General features: G+C 43.7%; 1 protein-coding gene across 1 annotated transcript in view; it reads left to right on the forward strand.

The window, feature by feature from the left end:
• The window catches only part of RPE (ribulose-5-phosphate-3-epimerase), a 39399-nt gene extending 38745 nt beyond the window's left edge, over positions 1 to 654 (forward strand). The window contains exon 6 of the mRNA XM_073646601.1: positions 61 to 654. Coding sequence (XP_073502702.1) covers positions 61 to 183 — 123 coding nt within the window. The 3' untranslated portion in view covers positions 184 to 654. The remainder of the gene's footprint in view (positions 1 to 60) is intronic.
• Positions 655 to 23576: the final 22922 nt, after the last annotated feature.

Below are 23576 nucleotides of genomic sequence, written 5' to 3' on the forward strand. Positions count from 1 at the left end.
ATTGTGATCAACTATCCTTTTACTCAAGTCTGACTCCTATATAATGTGTTGATTTGACAGGCTGGTGCGAATATGATTGTGTCCGGAAGTGCCATTATGAAAAGTGAGGACCCGCGCTCCGTGATCAATCTCCTCCGCAACGCCTGCTGTGAAGCCGCGCAGAAGCGCTCATTGGACCGATGAATCCAGTAAAGGCTGGAAACACAACCACACCACTATGAAGCCTTTCCTGATACAGAGCAGGCCTGGGACACAGACGAGGGGGGTGCCGAACTGCCCCCTGAAGCAATCTTTTATCCAGTGAAGAATAACTTCTCCCTTTCATACACATCATGGTTTCTTGCGTCTGCCAGAGAGATTCGTTTTCTGTTGGAAGACGGGTGTTCTTCCATCCTGAAAGCTGAATTCTGTAAGCAAAAGATTGAGGCATCGGTACGTGTAGAGAGATGTGCTCCACAAAGCATTGCCATGTCCATGAAAAGCCATTACATGAGCTCATGCATCCTTTTTTTTTTTTTTTTTTTTTTTTTTGATTTATCATAAAAAAAAAAAAAAATTCTTGTCACACATTCACCATACTGTATAAATGTAATTTCTGTTGCATTGTTAGTCTTTTTCAGGAAGTTTAAAAACACGTTAAGCGTGAATAAAGCAAAAATATATATATAATGCAAAAATTGTTTTGAAGGGGTTTGTCCCGTTTTTTGATTTTATCCTTCCATAATGCTTAAAATTAAGTTGTATTCTTTCTGCTGCCATTCACTTCCAGTCATTGGGGCGGGCGGCAACAGGGGAATGAATGCTGTAATTATTCCTCCTGCACCTTGATGGACATCCTGGTGTGCAGGGCTGTGGAGTCGGTAAGCCAAACCTCCGACTCCTCAATTTCCATGTCTCTGACTCCAACTCTGACTCCCTCTTACACGGCTCATGTTTGAGTGATAAATTTACTGTAGCACAGATTAATCTCAGCTAAAAGTCTAGACCCTTAGATCAGGAATATGACAGACATTTATAGGACATTTCATAACTTTCCCAAATTCTTATGAAAAAATATTCCCCACAAACTGCATTGAACTACTGTACCCAATTTATTATATATTTTAGGAGTCTGAGTTGGTCCATTTTATATAGACTCTGACTCCGCCAAAATGGGCTCCAACTCCACGACTCAATACTCCACAGCCCTGCTGGTGTGTGTGTGTGCGTGGAGGCACACAGAGCAGGGGGAGGGATTACGGCACACTCGCTGTGTAGTGAGCAGTGACTTAACAGCCCAGTGGCTGCAAACAAGCTGCCGCAGGGAGCGCAAAAAGAGGATTTTTTGGACTTGCCATATAATTCCTTTTTCGTGGCCTTCATTGAGGGGCACGTGAAATCATGGTGTATACTATTAAAACTAAGAGTTCCAACTTAAGAGTCAACTCCTCCTCCGCAGGCTACAATCGCCTACAGTTAGTGAGAAAAGCAGAAAAAATATTCCTCACCTAGTTGACCGCCACCATCTTGCCTCGATCATTCATGCAGAAGTAGAGAGGAAGGGGAGATGGGCGTTTCAGGGGATTGGATGCCGGTTTTCAAAGTTGACATCTTGTTCTCTGGATGGAAAACTTTTGCTTGAATGGTGATGAACAGCATTCGCAGGAAGATTATGCACTGAACAGGAATCAGAGACTACTAATTGATGATCCATCCACAAGCGGGACAGCGTGTCCTTTTAATCTGCAGACTGTAGGTTCTCGGGAATAAGAGGGAGCATTGACAAGGCTGTCGTCCAAGTAGGGAATGACCACTATCACCCTGACACACAGCCGAGCCATGACGGCAGCCATAACTTTTGTAAGCACCCAGGGAGGCAGTGTTAGCCTGAAGCAGGTCACAGAAGACTCCTGGGCCAGAGGCAATGGGATGCGGATGGCACAACTTTCAACAGGTTGGCCCAATGGAAATTTGCATTTCCAGGACATTCACATTAAATGGATCATCAGTGGGGGCGAGGCGAGCAGGAGAAATAGGGCAAGGACCGTTTGCACCAGTACCTTAATGCTGACTGTGTTAGGTGAAGAAAAGGTCCTGCCATCCACACAATAGAGGATACAGACTAACCCCTGGCAAAACTGTGCTCTGTCTTTTGGGTCGGGAAAACAGAGTTGCCCATCCCCCCCTCTGTTCCCCTTTGGAAACAAGAGACGATTAAAAAAATAAGGAAAATATACCATTCGCAGAAAATGGTCTGCAGCTACAGCCATATGTCTGCTTACTAAGTGACATTAAACTTCACTCAATAGCTTAAAGAAGCACTGTCATTAATTTTTTTATTAATTAAAACAGTTCAGTGTGTTAATATACTCACCCTCCACTGCTCTCTCCAGTGTCCAGCGCCATTTCTTTGCTCTTCTGAGTGATGTCACTGCTCTGCCGATTGTCCTGGTCATGCTGTGCTCTGCCTGACTCTCAGCTGACTTTTATAAGGTAAGCCTATGGAGCATCAGAACGAGGTCCCAGAGGCTTTCTTTGTAAAAAAAAAAAAAAAAAAAAAAAAAAACCCCGGCTCATGCTTATATGAGCCGGCTGCTCGCAATTGCGGTGGCATTACTGAAAAGCAGAGAAGAATGGCGCTGGACAACGGAGAAAGCAGCGGAAGGCGAGTATATTAATCCACTCATACTTCATTACATGCATATATACATACACATTTAATGAATAAAAAAACTTATTGGGGGTGCTTCTTTATTGCCTGCTGAGAAGGAGACAACTTTTTTCCTGAATTGTTTACCTATACTGTCCCTGCCTTTTGGACGTAAAAGTAAACAAAAAGGTAGTGAAAGATCAGCCTCAGCTCTGACTTCTTGATTACTTATACATCCGAAGGCGGGGACAGTGACGCCAGCGCTGATTGGGCACAGGGCTCACATGAGTGCCAACACCTCTGGAACTGCGCTGGAGGTGATGCTCCTTGCGTTTTCTCGCCCCACTACCTTCACCAGTAACCCTATTCCCTTACATCTCCTTCAGTCCCTTTCCCCAGCTGTCCCACTCGCCTAACTAAAATATTTAATTTAACTTAACTCCTCTCTCTCATCTAAAACTGATCCTGTAAAAAACTGAACTCTCTGTTTCCTCTCTCTACTAACCTTTCCAATCCCAATATTGCCATTTCAATGTGTGGTTCTACCATCACTCCTCTACAGCACGCCCGCAGTCTTGGGGTTATACACTGCTTAGAAAAATAAAGGGAACACTTAAACAGAATATAACTCCAAGTAAATCAATTATCAAGACACCCTCAATAAAGGAGTGGTTCTGCAAGTGAGGACCACAGACCACATCTCAGTACCAATGCTTTCTGGCTGATGTTTTGGTCACTTTTGAATGTTGGTTGTGCTTTCACACTGGTGGTAGCATGAGACGGACTCTACAACCCACAGAAGTTGCTCAGGTAGTGCAGCTCATCCAGGATGGCACATCAATGCGAGCTGTGGCAAGAAGCTTTGCTGTGTCTGTCAGCGTAGTGTCCAGAGGTTGGAGGTGCTACCAGGAGACAGGTCAGTACACCAGGAGAGGTGGAGGGGGCCGTAGGAGGGCAACAACCCAGCAGCAGGACCGCTACCTCCACCTTTGTGCAAGGAGGAACAAGAGGAGCACTGCCAAAGCCCTGCAAAATGACCTCCAGCAGGCCACAAATGTGCATGTGTGTGCACAAACGGTTAGAAACCGACTCCATGAGGGTGGTATGAGGGCCCGACGTCCACAGATGGGGGTTGTGCTCACAGCCCAATACCATGCAGGACGCTTGGTATTTGCCACAGAACACCCGGATTGGCAAAGTCGCCACTGGCGCCCTGTGCTCTTCACAGATGAAAGCAGGTTCACACTGAGCACGTGACAGAGTCTGGAGATGCCTTGGAGAGCGATCTGCTGCCTGCAACATCCTTCAGCATGACCGGTTTGGCAGTGGGTCAGTAATGGTGTGGGGTGGAATTTCTTTGGAGGACCGCACAGCCCTCCATGCGCTTGCCAGAAGTAGCCTGACTGCCATTAGGTACCGAGATGAGATCCTCAGACCCCTTGTGAGACCATATGCTGGTGCGGTTGGCCCTGGGTTCCTCCTAATGCAGGACAATACCAGACCTCATGTGGCTGGAGTGTGTCAGCAGTTCCTGCAAGATGAAGGCATTGAAGCTATGGACTGGCCTGTCTGTTCCCCAGACCTGAATCCGATTGAGCACATCTGGGACATCATGTTTCGCTCCATCCACCAACGTCACAGACCACAGACTGTCCATGAGTTGGCGGATGCTTTAGTCCAGGTCTGGGAGGAGATCCCACAGGAGACCATCCGCAACCTCATCAGGAGCATTCCCAAGCATTGTAGGGAGGTCATACAGGCACGTGGAGGCCACACACAATACTGAGCCTCATTTTGACTTGTATTAAGAACATTACATCAAAGTTGGATCAGCCTATGGTGTGTTTTTCCACTATAATTTTGGGGGTGACTCCAAATCCAGGCCTCCATTGGTTAATAAATTTGATTTCCATTGATGATTTTTGTGTGATTTTGTTGTCAGCACATTCAACTTTGCAGAGAACAAAGTATTCAATGAGAATATTTCATTCATTCAGATCTAGGATGTGTTATTTGAGTGTTCCCTTTATTTTTTTGAGCAGTGTATTTGACTCAGATCAGTAGTGTAGCTAGCGGGTGGGGGAAAAGGGTGCGGTCACGCTCTGAGGGGCCTATATAGAGCTACGCTACCTTTAACTGCAGGTTTAACTGCCGATACAGTTAAACTCTCTTTCTGAGCAGGGAGACACGATCTCCCTGCACTGCCACGCGGCTGCTATGTGGGCCCGGTGCCGTCATCCTCGATAGCGATACAGTTGAAAGCAATGATGCTGACGCTTCCCTCTTCATCATTCTTCCTCGGTGTCTGACGTCTCAGCCCAGCGGGCGCAATGATGTCACTTCATGACGCCCGCTGTGCAGAGCAGTGAAGACAAAGCTTTAGAGCGCTCGCTGCAGAGACTGGAGCAGCGGGGGAACAAGGAGGAGAGGTGAGGTTTTTTTGGGGGTTTTTTTTTTTGGTTTTTTAATATGTGGAGTGCATTATACTATATTGAAGACTATGGGAGTGCATTATACTGTTTGGAGGACTGTGGGGAGTGCATTATACTATATGGAGGCTAATTAGCAAGTCATCATACAGCGTGGGGTCTACTGACAGAGCCCTCAAACAGTTTGGGAGTGGGGGCTAGTCAGGGGTCAGTGTACTATGCTGGGGCTACTATACAGTGTGGGGGTATCATACTGTGTAGAGGGGAGCTGTACAGGGGGGGAGACTTGGGATTCTTAAATGTTAATTGGGCACTTATTGTTATAGGGGAACTCAGGTTATTGTGACTGTCAAAGGGGCACACAGAGGGCATTATTACTTTCTAGGAGGCTAAATGTGGGCACTGTTTTCTAGGGCACTTGCATAGGGTATTAATATATTCTGGAGTAGACCTGGGCAAAGTGCGGGCCACATCCGGCCCTCTGGCTGTTCCAGTCTGGCCCACAGACCGAGACAGCTGAAGAGCTGAAACATTGGCCCACGGACCGCACGGTGCCCACCCACTAGCTGTTACTGCTGCCTGACCCTGTCTCCATCGACGCTGAGCCGCTGACTGCATTGATAGAGGATGGGCCTCTGGCCCCTTCCTCCACCAGCGTGTGAAGCAGCTGACGCGATTACTTAATTTCATCGCGTCAGTGCATCGGAGACAGGCAGGAGCAGAGGAACAGCGCCGGAGGAACTGGAGTGAGGTGAATATGTGGTGTGGTTTTTTTTTGTTTTTTTTTTAATGTGTATGGGATGTTTGGCTGGACGTGGTGAGGCTGCGGGGGTATGTTGCTGGGGCTCTAATGCTGGACATAAGGAGGCTGTTGCTGGGGCTCATACGGTATATATAAGGGGCTGTATTCGGATTCAAAAGGTATAGAGGGTGATGTCAGCATACTTAATTATTATTATATTAATTATATGACTTTTAATTCTGCTCAACATTATGTTGATATTAATATTGAGCAGAATTTATTTCAGCCTATTGGTTCAGCCCTCCACAACTGTCATGGTCTCTCATGTGGCCCCTCGGGAAAATTAATTGCCCACCCCTGTTCTAGTGGGTTGTTTTACCACCAAGAGGGCACACAGTAGGTGCAGTAATAGGGACACATACGGCAGCAGCGGCTCAGCCTTGGTCTATCAACAGGATGAGGAGTTAGTCCAGGTTTGAAATAGATGGGGACGGTGCTCAAATGTGAGAAGTCAGATGCATCTTTGTTGAGATCTCTGCAGCTGAGTCCTGCCTGGAAGAAGTTGTCATATCAGTCTGGGCCAGATGGAAAACGCAGGAAAAGTGAATGACACTCCATAAGAAAAAACAAGGAAATTAATATGCAAAAAATTGAAGATCTGTGTTTAGAAGAAAAGAACTGTGAAGCATAAAGATCACTTTGACACGCAATTGAAAATAGTTTTTAGATTTTATGGTTACTTGACCATTCTGCTGATAAGCTCCATTACACTGGAATTCACCCGACCTCCTCCCAAACAGGTGTATCTTGAAAAAGGCTTTTTATAGCCAAAACGTTGATAATTTGACTGTTCTTCATGGGCTGGTCAAGTTATAATAAAAGATAAACTATTTTCAATTGAGTGCGTAAGTAATCTTTACTCTTCACATTGACAGCACCATACAGAGAGAGAGTATCCACCCCCAGGAACAGGAAACCTACCAAAATAAAAGGGGCGGCACCTCTCTACCTCCCCAGTGTGGTTTCCTGTTCCTGGAAGAGGATACCTACGGACGGAGGACGACATACCTGGGGAGATTTCTCCTGGTGCAGACCCTGTAACCCTGGCAGTCGAAGGGCTGTACCGAGAGGTGGGGGCACCCTGCTTGAAAGGATCGCTCCAACCGGAGTTTGGGTCGGCTTGCCACCTCTGGATTCGGAGGATGGTGCCTAGAGGAGCTCAGAGCACTAACCACGCATGGTATGGCCGAGGCACCACAGTAAACCGCCCCCCCGCCTATGCAGCCATAGCTCCTCCCACACTGCATATAAAGTGAGCACATGGTGTGGGTCCCTGAGCAGGTGAGGTGTGCTTGGAAGGAAAATGGGGAATCCAAACATTCCGGAAGGGGATGAACCGAAACCTGCTCCTTGTGTGGTAGTCCCAGGGTCCTAGGACAGGGTGAGTGTTTTCTTGCACACACACACACGCATATTGACTGGTGTCATTACCTGTTTTAGGATAGACTTAGGAAAACGGTGACCAAGACAAAAAATAAAGACTGTGCCTTATGCAAGGACGCATTTCCGAAATCGTATGCTAAAAAGCTTTGTCGTAACTGTGTAGAGAAAACGTTAATGGAGGAATCCCCGTCTCTATTTCAGGAAATAAAAACCTTAATCAAAGACAAGGTTAAAAATACCGTAAAAAAGGAAGTAAGGCATACCCGAGGCCTTTCCACCTCGTCACTTTTTCCTTTCACTCAACTTTCCATTAATATGCTTGGATACAGCACTCTATGAGCAGCCAGCTGCTTTAGCAATGACCTTTTGTGGCTTACTCTTCTTGTGGAGTGTGTCAATGACTGCCTTCTGGACATCAGTCAAGTCAGCAGTCTTCCCCATGATTGTGGAGCCTACTGAAACAGACTAAGGGACCTTTTTTAAACGCTTCAGAAGCCTTTGCAGGTGTTTTTTGTTAATTATTCTAATTTACTGAGATAATGACTTTTGTGTTTTCATTGGCTGTAAACCATAATCATCAGCATTAACAGAAATACTGTTAATGCTGATGATAACTTGAAATAGATCACTCTGTTTGTAATGACTCTATATAATATGTGAGTTTAACTTTCTGTATTGAAGAACTGAAATAAATTAACTTTTTGATGATTGTGAGAAGCACCTGTAGAAGATCCTTTCGAGGTCCAGGGTAAGAGGAAGAAGCCAGAGAGAGGATAGTGGAAGAGGGGGTCGAGCCTGGAGAAAGGACAGGGGTCAGTCCAAAGGATTCCTGTTTAATAAGGGTGCCACCTACAAAGGGGGGCTCAAACACCAATGACGCCAGTTTACCAGTTGGGGGAAGATTAAAAAAGTTTTTTCATCAGCGGGCTTTGCTGCCCGCTACCCAATGGGTTGTGGATACTCTTTCCAGAAGCCTAAAAATAGGTTTTTCCTCCATTCCCCCGCTTCGAATGATGGAGACCCGGGTAGGCAAGACAAAGCAAATGGCATTAGAAGCAGAAATTATTAAGTTACTAGACAAACACGTGTTAGTCAGTGTGCCAGAGCTGGAATAAGGAAGAGGGTTTTACAGCAATTTATTTCTAATAAAAAAAAACAATTGTCAGGTATCACTACAGGGACGACACCAGGGAGATCACACAATATCTCGCCGTTGCCGTCACGCTGTCAGTATTTCATCTGGAATCGTGAGCACACGATCCAGACTACTCGCTGCGTAGGTATCGGCAAGCGACCAGTGAGCGTATGGCGTCACACCTCTGGGTTCCAAAGCATGGAATATGTGTTTACGCCCTCTGTGCGGTCACTGTCAGTTTCACGATAGCCCGATTATTAATATTATTCGCTGCCATCACCGGCCAAGTTTGAAATTTAATACAGGCCTGGCCGTACGCCTGCGTTTTGGTAGCATATATGGCTTCGGGGAAGGGAATGATTACGTTTGGTCACAAGTATAGCACTTACGGGAGTCAAATACAGTCCAGGTGCTGGAAGATGGGGCAGAACCTGCTGAGGGCTGGCTGGCTGGGACACTTTGGATAGTTGTAGACTTACCCCCTTTCCAGTTGGCGGCAGCGGACTTCCGCACCTCTGGTGTGCGGTTGGCCTCATAGGCATCCGCAATCTGGGCTGCTTTGGCAGCTCACTTTGGCTCCTGGTCAGCTCAAACTGTTTCGTTTCCACTGGGTAAAGATGAAGAAACTGGTCCTTCACCATCAGATCCTTCAGGTCCTCGAAGGTGGTGACCGACAGTCCTCGGATCCACTGCTCAAAGTAGGTTCTGAGCCCATCAACCAAATCACTGTAGCTATCATGGGGTCTATGTTGGAGGGCTCTGAACTTTTTCCGGTAAACCTCTGGAGTCAACTGGTGCTTTTTTATCAGGGCCTGCTTGACGGCCTCGTAGTCTCCATCCTGTTCCTGAGGGAGAGAAGCACACACCTCCAGGGCTTTTCCTCTGAGCCCTGGAGTTAAGTACCTTGTCCACTGGTACGTGGGCAGCTGATACTGCCTACAGGCCTTTTCAAAGCCTTGCAGAAATATGTCCAAATCCCCATCCTTTTCCATTACTGGAAAATTCTCAGGACTGGGTTTAAAGCTGTTGGTGCTGTTGGACTCACGGCTCTGTGTGGTGGAGGTCTGCAGCTGGATTCGGGATAACTCCAGCTGGTGCCGCTGCTTCTTCTTGCCACTTTCGCTCAGCAGCCTCCCGGTCAGCTCGGGCCTGGCGCTCCTCTCGGTCAGCTTTGGCCTGTTGCTCTGCTCGCTCCTGGAATTTCAGGATCAGCTGCAGGCGTCTGCCATGATCGTTTGTGGCGAGCTGCTCCAGGGCCATCTGCAGGTGGGGGTCCACACTACCCTGGCTGCAGGTCTGGCTAGCAATCACAGGCGGAACCCCTGCAGCAGCGCCATCCGGGCCTTGGCTGGCCGCCCCATCATCAGGGGTCTGCTGTCGGACAGGCTCTGCAGCACCTTGCAACTGTTCAGCAATCATTTGGGCCCTGTTTTTGCCTGTGGGGTCAATCTATCTCAGCTCACAGAGAGCGGTGAGAGTGGCCTGTTGATACCAGGACTCCTCACGTGTAGCCATTATTGCCAAATAAAAGATAGGATAGAAAAACAAGAGAAGGGGAGGGGATGCAACTGCTACACGTACAGTAATGTCCCAGATAATAAATATTAAAACATTGAGTCTGATTTCTTAAAACTCTGCATAGAATTCTCACAAGAACTGTGCAAGTTTTCAATGACATTAATGATTGCTCAATCCAGTCACTGATGTTCTGTAATATCCCACCGCTTGCCACCAATTTGTCAGGGATCACCACAGGGACAACACCTCTGGGTTCCAAAGCATGGAATACGTGTTTATGCCCTCCGTGCGGTCACTGTCAGTTTCACGATAGCCCAATTATTAATATTATTCGCTGCCATCACCGGCCGAGTTTGAAATATAATACAGGCTTGGCCGGACACCTGCGTTTTGGTAGCGTGTATGGCTTCGGGAAAGGGAACGATTACAGGACAAAAGTAACAGAACTATTACATTTTATATTTAATCCAAAAGGGAGGCAGTGTTTAAGAAAAATCTATACAAGGATGTTACAAAGGAGACATTAAAATACATAAGCAGTTACACAAATAAAACAGGATAAAAAGAGAAAGTTACACTATAAAGACCACTGCGACAATTCAATATAGGTGGAGGGGAGACGCTCCGTTTAAACTGTTATCGAACAGGGTCCTCCACTATGATAGACATATACTCCCGGGCAAAGAACACGGCTACAGTCTCAACAAACTCTTTTATGTTGAAGGGAGAGACCCCCCTGTGATGACATCACAGTTGCTGGGCTCCACCCTTCAGACTTGTATTAAAAACCTGGTTTTTAGAATAATTTATCGCGCGTTGATCCCAGAAGCCCAAAAGTGATATCATATTTTCTATTATGATTTTACCTTCATTTAGAGACCACACATCGCATAGTTGCAGTCTGCTATTCTGGTGTTTTTGCGCTACAGCTCTATGTAGCGTTTTTTTCTGCGCCAGAAAAATATCCCTATCATCCCTAGCTTGGCTGCCCCCAGTTTGTTTAAGACCTTACTCATGACTGTGTTAATTGGGCCTTTGTGCTGAGATTTTTATGGAGACAGCTTTGTACTGACCAAAAGAGGAATAAGGGAGAAATGGTCAATATCTATGACAGACTTTCAATATTCCTCAATATTTCCCTGACACCGATGGTTCCTACAGAACGATAATAAATCTAAAAGCCTTAAATGTATATATAAAGTCAGAAAAATTAAAGATGGTACTATCATATCCCAATCCACCTACAATATCTCAGGGTGGCAGTGGAATTCCCAGGCGACCTTTTACATCTACACTATCAGTGCCTGTTATTTGGGGTGTCACTAGCACCAAGAATTGTTACCAAAGTAGTGGCAGAGATGACATCATATATACAGTGGGTACGGAAAGTATTCAGACCCCTTTAAATTTTTCACTCTTTGTTTCATTGCAGCCATTTGGTAAATTCTTAAAAGTACTTTCCGTACCCACTGTAAGGAAAAAAGGACATATTAATAGTGCCATACCTAGACAATTTTATAATAGTCGGAGACTCAGAAAAAGCTTGTACAAGTTCTATCCATCCTAACAAGGTTGGGTTGGATAGTAAACAAAGAAAAATCAAGACTCAAGCCCATTCAGCTTCAGACTTTTTTGGTCATCAACCTGGATGCTATTCATTAGCATTGCTTCCTCCCACCAGAAAAAAATCCAGAAGTACAGTGGGCTCAATTCCACACAAGAAGACTACAGTGAGAAATTCTGGAAATACGCACCACAGTAGGAGATCAGCTGGATTACAAATTTCAGCTGTCTGCAAAAACACTAAACTCTCTAAATTGGTGGGCAGATTCAGAAAATCTCTTGAAGGGGGTTCCATGGACTGTACAAAGTCCAGTCGTAATCACCTCGGACGCAAGCCCGACATGTTGAGTTGCCTACCTAGAGGGGGGTTGGTTTCAGGGTCTATGGGATTCCAAGTTAAAAAGCGGTTCAAACCTAAAAGAACTGACCGCAGACAGGAAGCATTACAGGCAACCTTAAGATACTGTATAAGGATAGACGTGGTAATTATATCGGACAACAGAAAAGCAGTGGCTTTAAATCGCCAAGGAGGAACCATTCTCCATAGCGGAGCAAAATCTTCTATTGCTTCCAAGCCGCCACTTAAGGGGGTCAGAAAATATCATCGCCGATTATTTAAGTCACCATTCACTCAATCAGGGAGAATGGGCTCTAAGCAGAAGAGTCTTCGATCAGATTTGCTCGGCTCAGAGCCTTCCGGAAATAGATTTATTCGTCACCAGAGAAAACCGTCAGGTAGAAAAATTCTATTCTCTAAATCCAAGAGAGTCGCCAGACAGGGTGGCTGCAGAAATGGGAGTTTCGCCTGGCATATGCCTTCCCGCCCCTTCCCTTAATTCCCATAGTATTAAAAAAGATACGCGAGGGCAAAGCCAGAATAATACTAATTGCCCCCTTCTGGACGAAAAGGGCCTGGTTTACTTGGCTAAGGGTCATGTTCTCGGACCCCTGGATCCTACCCAACAATCCAGATCTACTATCCCAAGGTCCAGTGACCCATCCTCAGGTTCCCAGATTACACCTAACTGCCTGGAACTTGAGAGGGGATTGTTATCGGCCAGGGGTTTCTCGGAAAATTTAATTTCAACTCTCCTTTTGAGTAGGAAAAAAGTCACCTCCCTTAAATATGAAAAGATGTGGAACAAATTTCTTAAATTTTCCAGTCAGGTCATGACCCCCCAAAGTCAGCTAGTTCTCATTTCGGAAACACTAGAATTCCTTCAAAAAGGTCTAGAGAGGGGTCTCTCCACTAGCTCCTTAAAGGTGCAGGTATCAACCTTAGGGGCGCTATTCGATCATAAAATTGCTGATCACCCATGGATATATAGGTTTATAAAAGCATCTTTTTCATCCAGACATATATGCCAGCCCTAAGGTAGCCCCCTCGGACCTTAATTTAGTTCTGAATGCTCTTACAAAGACACCCTTTGAACCCATCTCATCCACTACTATTAAGGTGCTTACACTAAATACAGTACTACTGGTAGCACTATCCTCTGCTAGGTGAGTGAATTACAGGCTATCTTGATCAATCTCCCTTTTACAGACATTTTACAAGATAGGGTGATATTGAGGCCAGATCCAGCTTTCCTCCCAAAAGTAAGATCTAGATTTCACAGAAGTCAGGAAATAGCGTTCCCTTAGTTTTGTGATGATCCCAAAAAACCAAGGGAAAATAACATTTCACACCTTAGATGTGAGAAGGTGTATCCTTAGATACCTTGAGGTAACAGGTCAGTGGAGGAAGTCCTCGGCCAGGTTTGTTTCTTTTCAAGGGGCAAACCAGGGTAAAGCAGCTACTAAATCCAGAATTGCCAGATGGGTTAGAATGGCCATAATTTTAGCCTACTCTGCCTCTGACCATGATCCCCCTCAGGCTATAAAAGCACATTATACTAGGGCCATAGCTACCTCTTGGGCAGAAAGAGTTAATGCCTCAGTAGACCAGATCTGGAAAGCGGCAATCTGGTCATCTCCGACCACCTTCTTCAGATACTACAGGTTGGATCTTGGGCTGTCTGGTCTTTCCTTTGGGAGAAATGTTCTTTCAGCGGTGGTCCCGCCCTAGGGATTTCATCTATTTTATTCTCTCTGTACGGTGCTGTCATGGTGAAGGGTAAACATGATAATTGCTTACTAGTAATTTGATTTTCCAGAACCATGACAGCACCATGCTACTTCCCTCCCTTCTCTCTTACTTTTTTTGGTGGTGGAAGACTTCCTGTTTTCTCAAAAAAAAAAAAATCATTCGTTTGTGCAACACTATAAGGTGAATGTTGATAACTATTTTGGTATGCATGCAGTATATGTCCTAACATGGCGGTTACCTCTTATTCTCTGTAAACACACTGGGGACGTAGAGAGGTGCCGCCCCTTTTATTTTGGTAGGTTTCCTGTTCCTGGGGGCGGATACTCTCTCTCTCTGTACGGTGCTGTCATGATTCTGGAAAATCAAATTACCGGTAAGCAATTATCATGTTTACGTTTCACCAGAAAGAACGTCAGCTGTAAGTCACTATCTGTAACTACTGTAATCTCTTACATGTTCTGCAAGACTGATATCTACCACTATATGGTCACCATATGACAGTAATATCCATGTTGGTCTTTGTATACAGTGTAGAACAATTGGGTGCTCAAGTGTATGGTGGTGTTCTGGAGTAAAATTGCAATTGTAATAGATAGAAACTCTGGCACTCAAAGTCATAGAATGCAAATAGCTTATTAATAAGGTAGCAGAAATGAGAAAATCAGACCCAAGGTGAAGTCAGATACAGGATTCGACGTTTCGGCCTGTCATGGCCTTTTTCAAGGTACGTATCTGTGTCCATAAAATAAACGAACATATGAACTATAATATGGTTATAATCATTAATGCGGGTCAGAAAAACAAAGAATACTTCTTGCATATCTGTATAAGTGTATAGCATCTTACATATTATGAGAAATAAAGTTGTTGGTATTGAACAAGTCAATGAGAACTATAATAAACCAATGCGTGAAACAAAATGTAACAGAGATTTTGATAACGTGAATGGACAGATATACAGTACAGACCAAAAGTTTGGACACACCTTCTCATTTAAAGATTTTTCTGTATTTTCCTGACTATGAAAATTGTACATTCACACTGAAGGCATCAAAACTATGAATTAACACATGTGGAATTATATACTTAACAAAAAAGTGTGAAACAACTGAAATATGTCTTATATTCTAGGTTCTTCAAAGTAGCCACCTTTTGCTTTGATGACTGCTTTGCACAATCTTGGCATGCTCTTGATGAGCTTTAAGAGGCAGTCACTGGAAATGGTTTTCACTTCACAGGTGTGCCCTGTCAGGTTTTATAAGTGGGATTTCTTGCCTTATAAATGGGGTTGGGACCATCAGTTGTGTTGTGCAGAAGTCTGGTGGATACACAGCTGATAGTCCTACTGAATAGACTGTTAGCTGCTTTTTTCTTTCCATAATACAAATTCTAAGTAAAGAAAAACGAGTGGCCATCATTACTTTAAGAAATGAAGGTCAGTCAGTCCGAAAAATTGGGAAAACTTTGAAAGTGTCCCCAAGTGCAGTTGCAAAAACCATCAAGCGCTACAAAGAAACTGGTTCACATGAGGACCGCCCCAGGAAAGGAAGACCAAGGGTCGCCTCTGCTTCTGAGGATAAGTTTATCTGAGTCACCAACCTCAGAAATCGCAGGTTAACAGCAGCTCAGATTAGAAACCAGGTCAATGCCACACAGAGTTCTAGCAGCAGACACATGTCTACCACAACTGTTAAGAGGAGACTTTGTGCAGCAGGCCTTCATGGTAAAATAGCTGCTAGGAAACCACTGCTAAGGACAAGCAACAAGCAGAAGAGACTTGTTTGGGCTAAAGAACACAAGGAATGGATATTAGACCAGTGGAAATCTGTGCTTTGGTCTGATGAGTCCAAATTTGAGATCTTTGGTTCCAACCACCGTGTCTTTGTGCAACGCAGAAAAGTTGAACGGATGGACTCTACATGCCTGGTTCCCACCGTGAAGCATGGAGGAGGAGGTGTGATGGTGTGGGGGTGCTTTGCTGGTGACACTGTTGAGGATTTATTCAAAATTGAAGGCATACTGAACCAGCATGGCTACCACAGCATCTTGCAGCGGCATGCTATTCCATCCGGTTTGTGTTTAGTTGGACCATCATTTATTTTTCAACAGGACAATGACCCCAAACACACCTCCAGGCTGTGTAAGGGCTATTTGACCAAGAAGGAGAGTGATGGGGTGCTACGCCAGATGACCTGGCCTCCACAGTGAAGGCAAAAGGGCCAACAAGTGCTAAGCATCTCTGGGAACTCCAAGTTTGTTGGAAGACCATTTCTGGTGACTACCTCTTGAAGCTCATCAAGAGAATGCCAAGAGTGTGCAAAGCAGTCATCAAAGCAAAAGGTGTTTACTTTGAAGAACCTAGAATATAAGACATATTTTCAGTTGTTTCACACTTTTTTGTTAAGTATATAATTCCACATGTGTTAATTCATAGTTTTGATGCCTTCAGTGTGAATGTACAATTTTCATAGTCATGAAAATACAGAAAAATCTTTAAATGAGAAGGTGTGTCCAAACTTTTGGTCTGTACTGTATAATCTGTCAAACAGCCTATGTTACATTTTGTTTCACTCATTGGTTTGTTATGGTTCTCATTGACTTGTTCAATACCAACAACTTTATTTCTCAGATCTATGATGCAATACACTTACACATGTGGACAAAATTGTTGGTACCCCTCGTTTAATGAAAGAAAAACCCACAATGGTCACAAATAACTTGAATCTGACAAAAGTAATAATAAATTAAAAATCTATGAAAATGAACAAATGAAAGTCAGTCATTGCTTTTCAACCCTGCTTCCACAGTCTTTAAAAAAAAATGAAACTCATGAAATAGGCCTGGACAGAAATGATGGTACTCTTAAATGGGTATTCCCATCTCCAAGATCCTATCCCAATATGTAGTAGGTGTAATAATAATAATATTAGCAAATACCCCCAATTATAAATGTAATATAGTATTTTTGATTCGCTATGTCTCTTTCCTCATGTGCAGGCATTGCAGGACCTTAGGACCTGATAAAGTGACAGTTAGTTAGCTAGCTGCTAGTGGTTGTAACCATGGATACCTAAGGTCCTGTATTGCCTACACATGAGGTAAGTGGCATAGCAAATCAAAAATACTATACTACATTTCTAATTGGAGATATTTGCTAATATTATTATTATTACTACACCTACTACATATTGAGATAGGATCTTGTTGAGTGTGGTACACACCATGTCAGCAAACAGCATAGTGAGTATCTGTAGCCCTATATACAGGCCCACTGACTGATTACAAGATTGTAGACACCTGTGATGCTAATTAGTAGACACAACTTGATTTAACATGTCCCTTTTGTCACATTATTTTCAGGGGTACCATCATTTCTGTCCAGGCCTATTTCATGAGTTTTATTTTTTTTTTAATTCTGTGGAAGCAGGGCTGAAAAGCAATGTCTGACTTTCATTTGTTCATTTTCATAGATTTTTAATTTATTATTATTGTCAGATTCAAGTTATTTCTGTGACCATTGTGGGTAACAACAATTTTGACCACGTGTGTATACAGATATGCAAGAAGTATTCTTTGTTTTTCTGACCTTTATTAAAATGATTATAACCATATTATAGTTAGTTCATATGTTCGTTTATTTTATGGACACAGAAACGTACCTTGAAAAACGCCAGGACAGGCCGAAACGTCGAATCCTGTATCTGACTTCACCTTGGGCTTGATTTTCTCATTTCTGCTATCATATTATTAATAAACTATTTGCATTTTATGACTGAGTGCCGATCTTTATATAGAGATATATATTTTTTTGTAACAGCGTGGTCATCTGCTGAGGTTCTCCTACATCCACTATTAGGGTGTGCCACCATTGTTGTAATCAGGGTCACCTGATTAGGGGCCCACTCAGAGGAGTCACCCCTCTCTGAACCAAACTCCTAGCATGTCACCTACACCTCAAAAACATCTCTAGAATTTTACCTTTTCTAACCTTTGACTCTGCAAAAACTCTTCTGTCGCTCTTATTCATTCTCGTCTGGACTACTGCAACTCTTTACTAATTGATCTTCCTTACTAAACTCTCCCCTCTCCATTCCATCCAGAATGCAGCAGCCAGGATCATATTCCATTCCAACCGCTACACCGATGCCTCTACACTGTGCCAGTCATTGCACTAGTTGTCTGTTCGCTACAGAGTCCAATATAAACTTATCACTCTCACCTACAAATCTTTCCACACTTCTGCACCACCCCACATCTCCCCCCTCATCTACCACCCTGCCTTTGCCCTCCGTTCTGCTAATGAACGAAGATTAACACCCTCAATAATCCAAACCTTCCACTTCAGTCTCCAAGACTTCTTGCGTGCTTCGCCAATTCTCTGGAATGCACTACCCAGGATATTTTGATTAATACCCAATACCCAGTTTTAAGCATGCCCTAAAAACACACCTCTTTAGACTGGCCTGTCACCTCACCACACTTACGTAACTATTCCAGTTCTGCCCTTCCAAAATTTTCTTCCAAATCAGGACCCTCACAATCTTTTACACATTCTCCATTCATTTAATAGCCCTCTGTGTCTTTACTTATACAGTTACTGGCTGGTGACCAGTTCATGCAGCATTATGTGACTACTATATTTATTATATTGATGGCTGGACCATACAATACAAGCACTTTTTACCATTTACCTTTCATGCACCCTCCCCCCCATTTCCTCATAGATTGTAACATAGTTTTTTTAAGGTTGAAGGAAGACTAAGTCTAGTTCAACCCATAGCCTAACATGTTGATCCAGAGGAATGCAAAAAAAACCCATGTGGCAAACACTAAGCTCCACATTGGGGAAAAAAATTCCTTCCCGACTCCATACGACAATCAGACTAGCTCCCTGGATCAACGCCCTATCAAGGAATCTAGTATATATAACCTGTAATATTATACTTTTCAAGAAAGGCATCCATGCCCTTCTTAAATTTTAACAGTGAATCACTCATTACGTCATGCGGCAGAGAGTTCCATAGTCTCACTGCTCTTACAGTAAAGAATCCCCGTCTGTGATTATGATTAAACCTTCTTTCCTCCAGACGTAGAAGATGCCCCCTTGTCCCCGTCTCTGGCCTCAGAGTAAAAAGATCAGTAGACAGGTCTTTGTACTGTCCCCTCATATACTTGTACATAGTAATAAGATCACCCCTAAGCCTTCGTTTTTCCACAGTAAATAACCCCAAGTGTAATAAGCTGTCTTGGTATTGCAGACCCCCCAGTCCTCTAATAACCTTGGTCGCTCTTCTCTGCACCCTCTCTAGTTCAGCTATGTCTTTATTACACCGGAGACCAGAACTGTACACAGTATTCTAAGTGTGGTCGCACTAGTGACTTGTATAGAGGTAAAATTATATTCTCCTCATGAGCATCTATGCCTCTTTTAATGCATCCCATTATTTTATTTGCCTTTGCAGCAGCTGCCTGACACTGGCCACTAAACGTGAGCTTGTCGTCCACCAATACACCCAGGTCTTTTTCAGTTACAGTTTTGCCCAGTGTTTTACAATTAAGCATATAATTATACATTTTATTTCCTCTGCCCAAGTGCATTACCTTACATTTATCCCCATTAAAGCTCATTTGCCATTTATCAGCCCAAGCTTCTAGTTTACATAGATCCTCCTGTAATATAAAATTGTCCTCCTCTGTATTGATTACCCTGCAGAGTTTAGTGTCATCTGCAAATACTGAAATATTACTCTGTATGCCCCCTACAAGGTCATTAATAAATATGTTAAAAAGAAGGGGGCCCAATACTGACCCCTGTGGTACCCCACTGTTAACTGAGTGTTTTCCATTAATAACCACCCTTTTTTTTCCTATCACTGAGGGAATTCTTAACCCACATACATATATTTTCCCCTATCCCCATTGTTCTCATTTTATGTATCAACCTTTTGTGTGGAACTGTATCAAAAGCTTTTGAAAAGTCCATATACACAACATCCACTGCATTTCCTTGGTCCAGTCCGGAACTTGCCTCCTCATAAAAACTGATCAATTAGCTTGACAGGAACGGTCCCTCGTAAACCCATGTTGATATTGGGTCATGAGGTTATTCTTCTTCAGATACTCGAGTATAGCATCTCTTAGGAAACCCTCCAGGATTTTACCCACAGTAGAGGTTAAGCTTACTGGCCTATAATTTCCAAGTTCAGTTTTTGTCCCCTTTTTGAATATTGGCACCACATTTGCTATACGCCAGTCCTGTGGTACAGACCCTGTTATTATGGAATCTTTAAAGAATAAAAATAATGGTCTATCTATGACGTTACTTAATTCCTGCAGTACTCGATGGTGTATCCCATCCGGGCCCGGGGATTTGTCAACTTTAGTGATTTTTAGACGCCGCCGTACTTCCTGCTGGGTTAAGCAAGTGACATTTAATGGAGAATTTTTGTTATCACTAATCATGTTTTCTGTCATGCGATTTTCTTGTGTAAATACGGTTGAAAAAAAATCATTTAGCATATTGGCTTTTTCCTCATCCTCATCCACCATTTCACCCAGACTATTTTTAAGGGGGCCAACACTATAATTTTTTAGTATTTTACTATTTATGTAGTTAAAGAATATTTTTGGGTTATTTTTATTTTCTCTGGCAATGATTCTCTCTGCCTCAATCTTTGCTGCCTTGATTTGTTTTTTACAGAATTTATTTAATTTTCTATATTTATTTAATGCCTCATCACTACCTACTTGTTTTAGTTCTCTAAATGCTTTCTTTTTGTCACTTATTGCACCCCTTACAGCTCTATTTAGCCATAGTGGTTTCCTCCTATTTCTAGCATGTTTATTCCCATAGGGTATATATTGTGCACAGGTCCTATTCAGGATGCTAATAAATGTCTCCCATTTGCTTTGTGCAGTTTTATGTCTCAGGATATTGTCCCAGTTTATTGCACTAAGATCATCTCTCAACCGTTGGAAATTTGCTTTCCTGAAGTTTAGTGTCCTTGTAACCCCTCTACTACACATCTTATTAAAGGTTACATGAAAATGTACTATTTTGAGATCACTATTACCCAAGTGACCCCCAACTCGTATATTTGATATGCGGTCTGGCCTGTTGGTTAATATTAGGTCTAGCAGTGCCCCTCTTCTTGTTGGGTCCGGAACCAGTTGTGAAAGGTAATTGTCTCTCATAGTTGTCAAAAACCTATTACCTTTGCTTGAACTACAGGTTTCTGTCCCCCAATGTATTTCAGGGTAGTTGAAGTCCCCCATAATAATGACTTCTCCTTGAGTCGCTGCTTCATCTATTTGCTTTACGAGGATATTCTCCACTGCTTCCATTATTTTTGGAGACTTATAACAAACCCCTATCAGTAATTTATTATTTTTTTCCCCCTCCCCTTATCTCCACCCACATGGACTCTACATTTCCATTAGATTCACATATATCCTCCCGCAAGATGGGTTTTAAGGATGATTTTACATATAAACATACCCCCCCCCCTCGCTTGTTTGTACGGTCATTTCTGAACAGACTATAGCCCTGTAAATTAACTGCCCAGTCATGGCTCTCGTCCAGCCATGTCTCAGATATCCCCACCATGTCATAATTATTTTCCAACAAAATTAATTCAAATTCCTCCATTTTGTTGGTGAGGCTTCTGGCATTAGTGTACATGCATTTTATGTATTTCTCTGTACCTCTATTCCTTCTTACTTTATTGACTGTTCTAACCCCACCCCCAATTTCTTTATTTGTGCCCAGGTCACTATCTGCACTATCTTCCCCACCTATAAAATGAATACCCCCCCCAATCCCTAGTTTAAACACTCCTCCAACCTTCTAGCCATTTTCTCCCCCAGCAAAGCTGCACCCTCCCCATTGAGGTGCAGCCGGTCCCTAGCATAGAGTCTGTAGCCAACTGAGAAGTCGGCCCAGTTCTCCAGGAACCCAAATCCCTCCTTCCTACACCAGTTCTTGAGCCACTTATTTATCTCCCTAATCTCCCGTTGCCTCTCTGGCGTGGCACGTGGTACCGGTAGTATTTCAGAGAATACCACCTTGGAGGTCCTTGCTTTCAGCTTGCAGCCTAATTCCCTGAAATCATCTTTAACCCTAGAATGCATACCTGGGGCCTCGCAGGCCCGCCCTGTTAATTGTTTTCTATTTTCTGCAAGATTACTTTAGTTAGAATTTTGAAACTCTAGGTATTCCTCAGGTATATAGTTGTTTGTCATTTTTGTTTGAGTTATTCCATGTTGTTTGCACACGGGCCTAAAAGGCCCCAGGTATTTGAAAATGTAGATTTTTATGGTTATGCGTTCTAGGGTTAAGGACCTTCCACCTACCTCTAACTTTGTCATTTGTGCCAATGTGCACCATGACCGCTGGGTCCTCACCAGCCCCTCCCAGTAATCTGTCAACCCGATCAGCGATGTGCCGGACTCGAGCGCCAGGTAGGCAGCACACTGTTCGACGATCCCTGTGTTTGTGACAGATTGCCCTATCTGTTCCCCTAATAATTGAGTCCCCCAGTACCAGCACCTGCCTGGCCTGCCCTGCTCTCCTATTTCCCTCCTTACTGGAGCTGACACTCCTCCGGCTTTCAGAGGACATGCCTTGCTGCAGCAGTGCTACCCCTGTACCGTCACTCCCCTCATCTGCCAACTTTGCAAACTTATTGGGGTGTGCCAGATCAGGACTAGCCTCCCTGGCACTCTTCCCTCTACCCCCCCTTCTGTCACCCTGCAGCTCCCTACTACCACCCTACCCCACATCTACACAAGTGAGCAGCTGCTCAGTGAGCATCAGACTCCTTTCCATATTGTCAATGGATCTCAGTGTTGGCAGCTGCTTATTTAGATCCAGTACCTGGGCTTCCAAACGCACAACGTGCACACATCTCGAGCAGCAGTATGCAACCCCGACCGGCTGTTCAAGGAATACATACATGTGGCAAGATGTACACTGGATAGCATTGTCAATAATGGAGCTCATTTCCTAATGGGGATTGCACTAGACAGAAATGTTAAGTAAAAAGAAATGTAAAGAATTAATAAAATACAGACAGCAATTCAGTCCAAATTCCTCTCTTCCAAACTCCCTGAATCCAAAGTCACTGAAAAACAAGTCACACACTTACTTTTGTTTTCACTTACGCTCCGGTCATACTCGCTAAGGAAGAAGATTTAGAGGTTTTTTTTTCCCCTTTTGCTGCAATCCACCCTACAGCTCAATGCACTTCCAAAGCATTGTGAGCAGGGTCCTCACTCCTCTTGGTATCTGTTGAGTTATATGTTTACTCTGTTATGTCTTTATTGTCTGTACAAGTCCCCTGGCGCTATAGAAAGAAAAAAATGTCTTTCTATTTTAATGGGGGCAAACATGGGGAATGGGAAGGGGTTGTCCTAGTAGTGTACAGCCCCTATAAGAATGTATCTTAGTGTCAGCCTCCTGGTAGTAGCAGCATACCCCATGGTTTCCTGTATCCCTCAATGTGAAGCTGTTTTCTGGACATGATTAGCACTACGGCTGCAAGTAAATACAGGTTTTATTTGCTGACAGATTCCCTTTAAGATTAAGTATGAAAAAATAAAAAATAAAAAAAAAAAGCAAAAAGCATACCCACCATATCAATTCCTGACGTTCCTCTTCCCAATTCCATTTTCCATTACTGCTCAATGGTCAATGTAATATGCAAAAAAAAATACAGGAGCAGGACTCCTAGGGATGCTGTCGGAAGTTGTACACTGCTCAAAAAAATAAAGGGAACACTCAAGTAGCACATCCTAGATCTGAATGAATGAAATATTCTCATTGAATACTTTGTTCTGTACAAAGTTGAATGTGCTGACAACAAAATCACACAAAAATCATCAATGGAAATCAAATTTATTAACCAATGGAGGCCTGAAGGTAGCGGTCCTGCTGCTGTGTTGTTGCCCTCCTACGGCCCCATCCACGTCTCCTGGTGTACGGGCCTGTCTCCTGGTAGCGCCTCCAGCCTCTGGACACTACGCTGACA

This window comes from Phyllobates terribilis, unplaced genomic scaffold (assembly GCF_046119375.1).
Source record: "Phyllobates terribilis strain yellow unplaced genomic scaffold, ASM4611937v1 Scaffold_9__5_contigs__length_417890890, whole genome shotgun sequence".
Lineage (NCBI taxonomy): Eukaryota > Metazoa > Chordata > Amphibia > Anura > Dendrobatidae > Phyllobates > Phyllobates terribilis.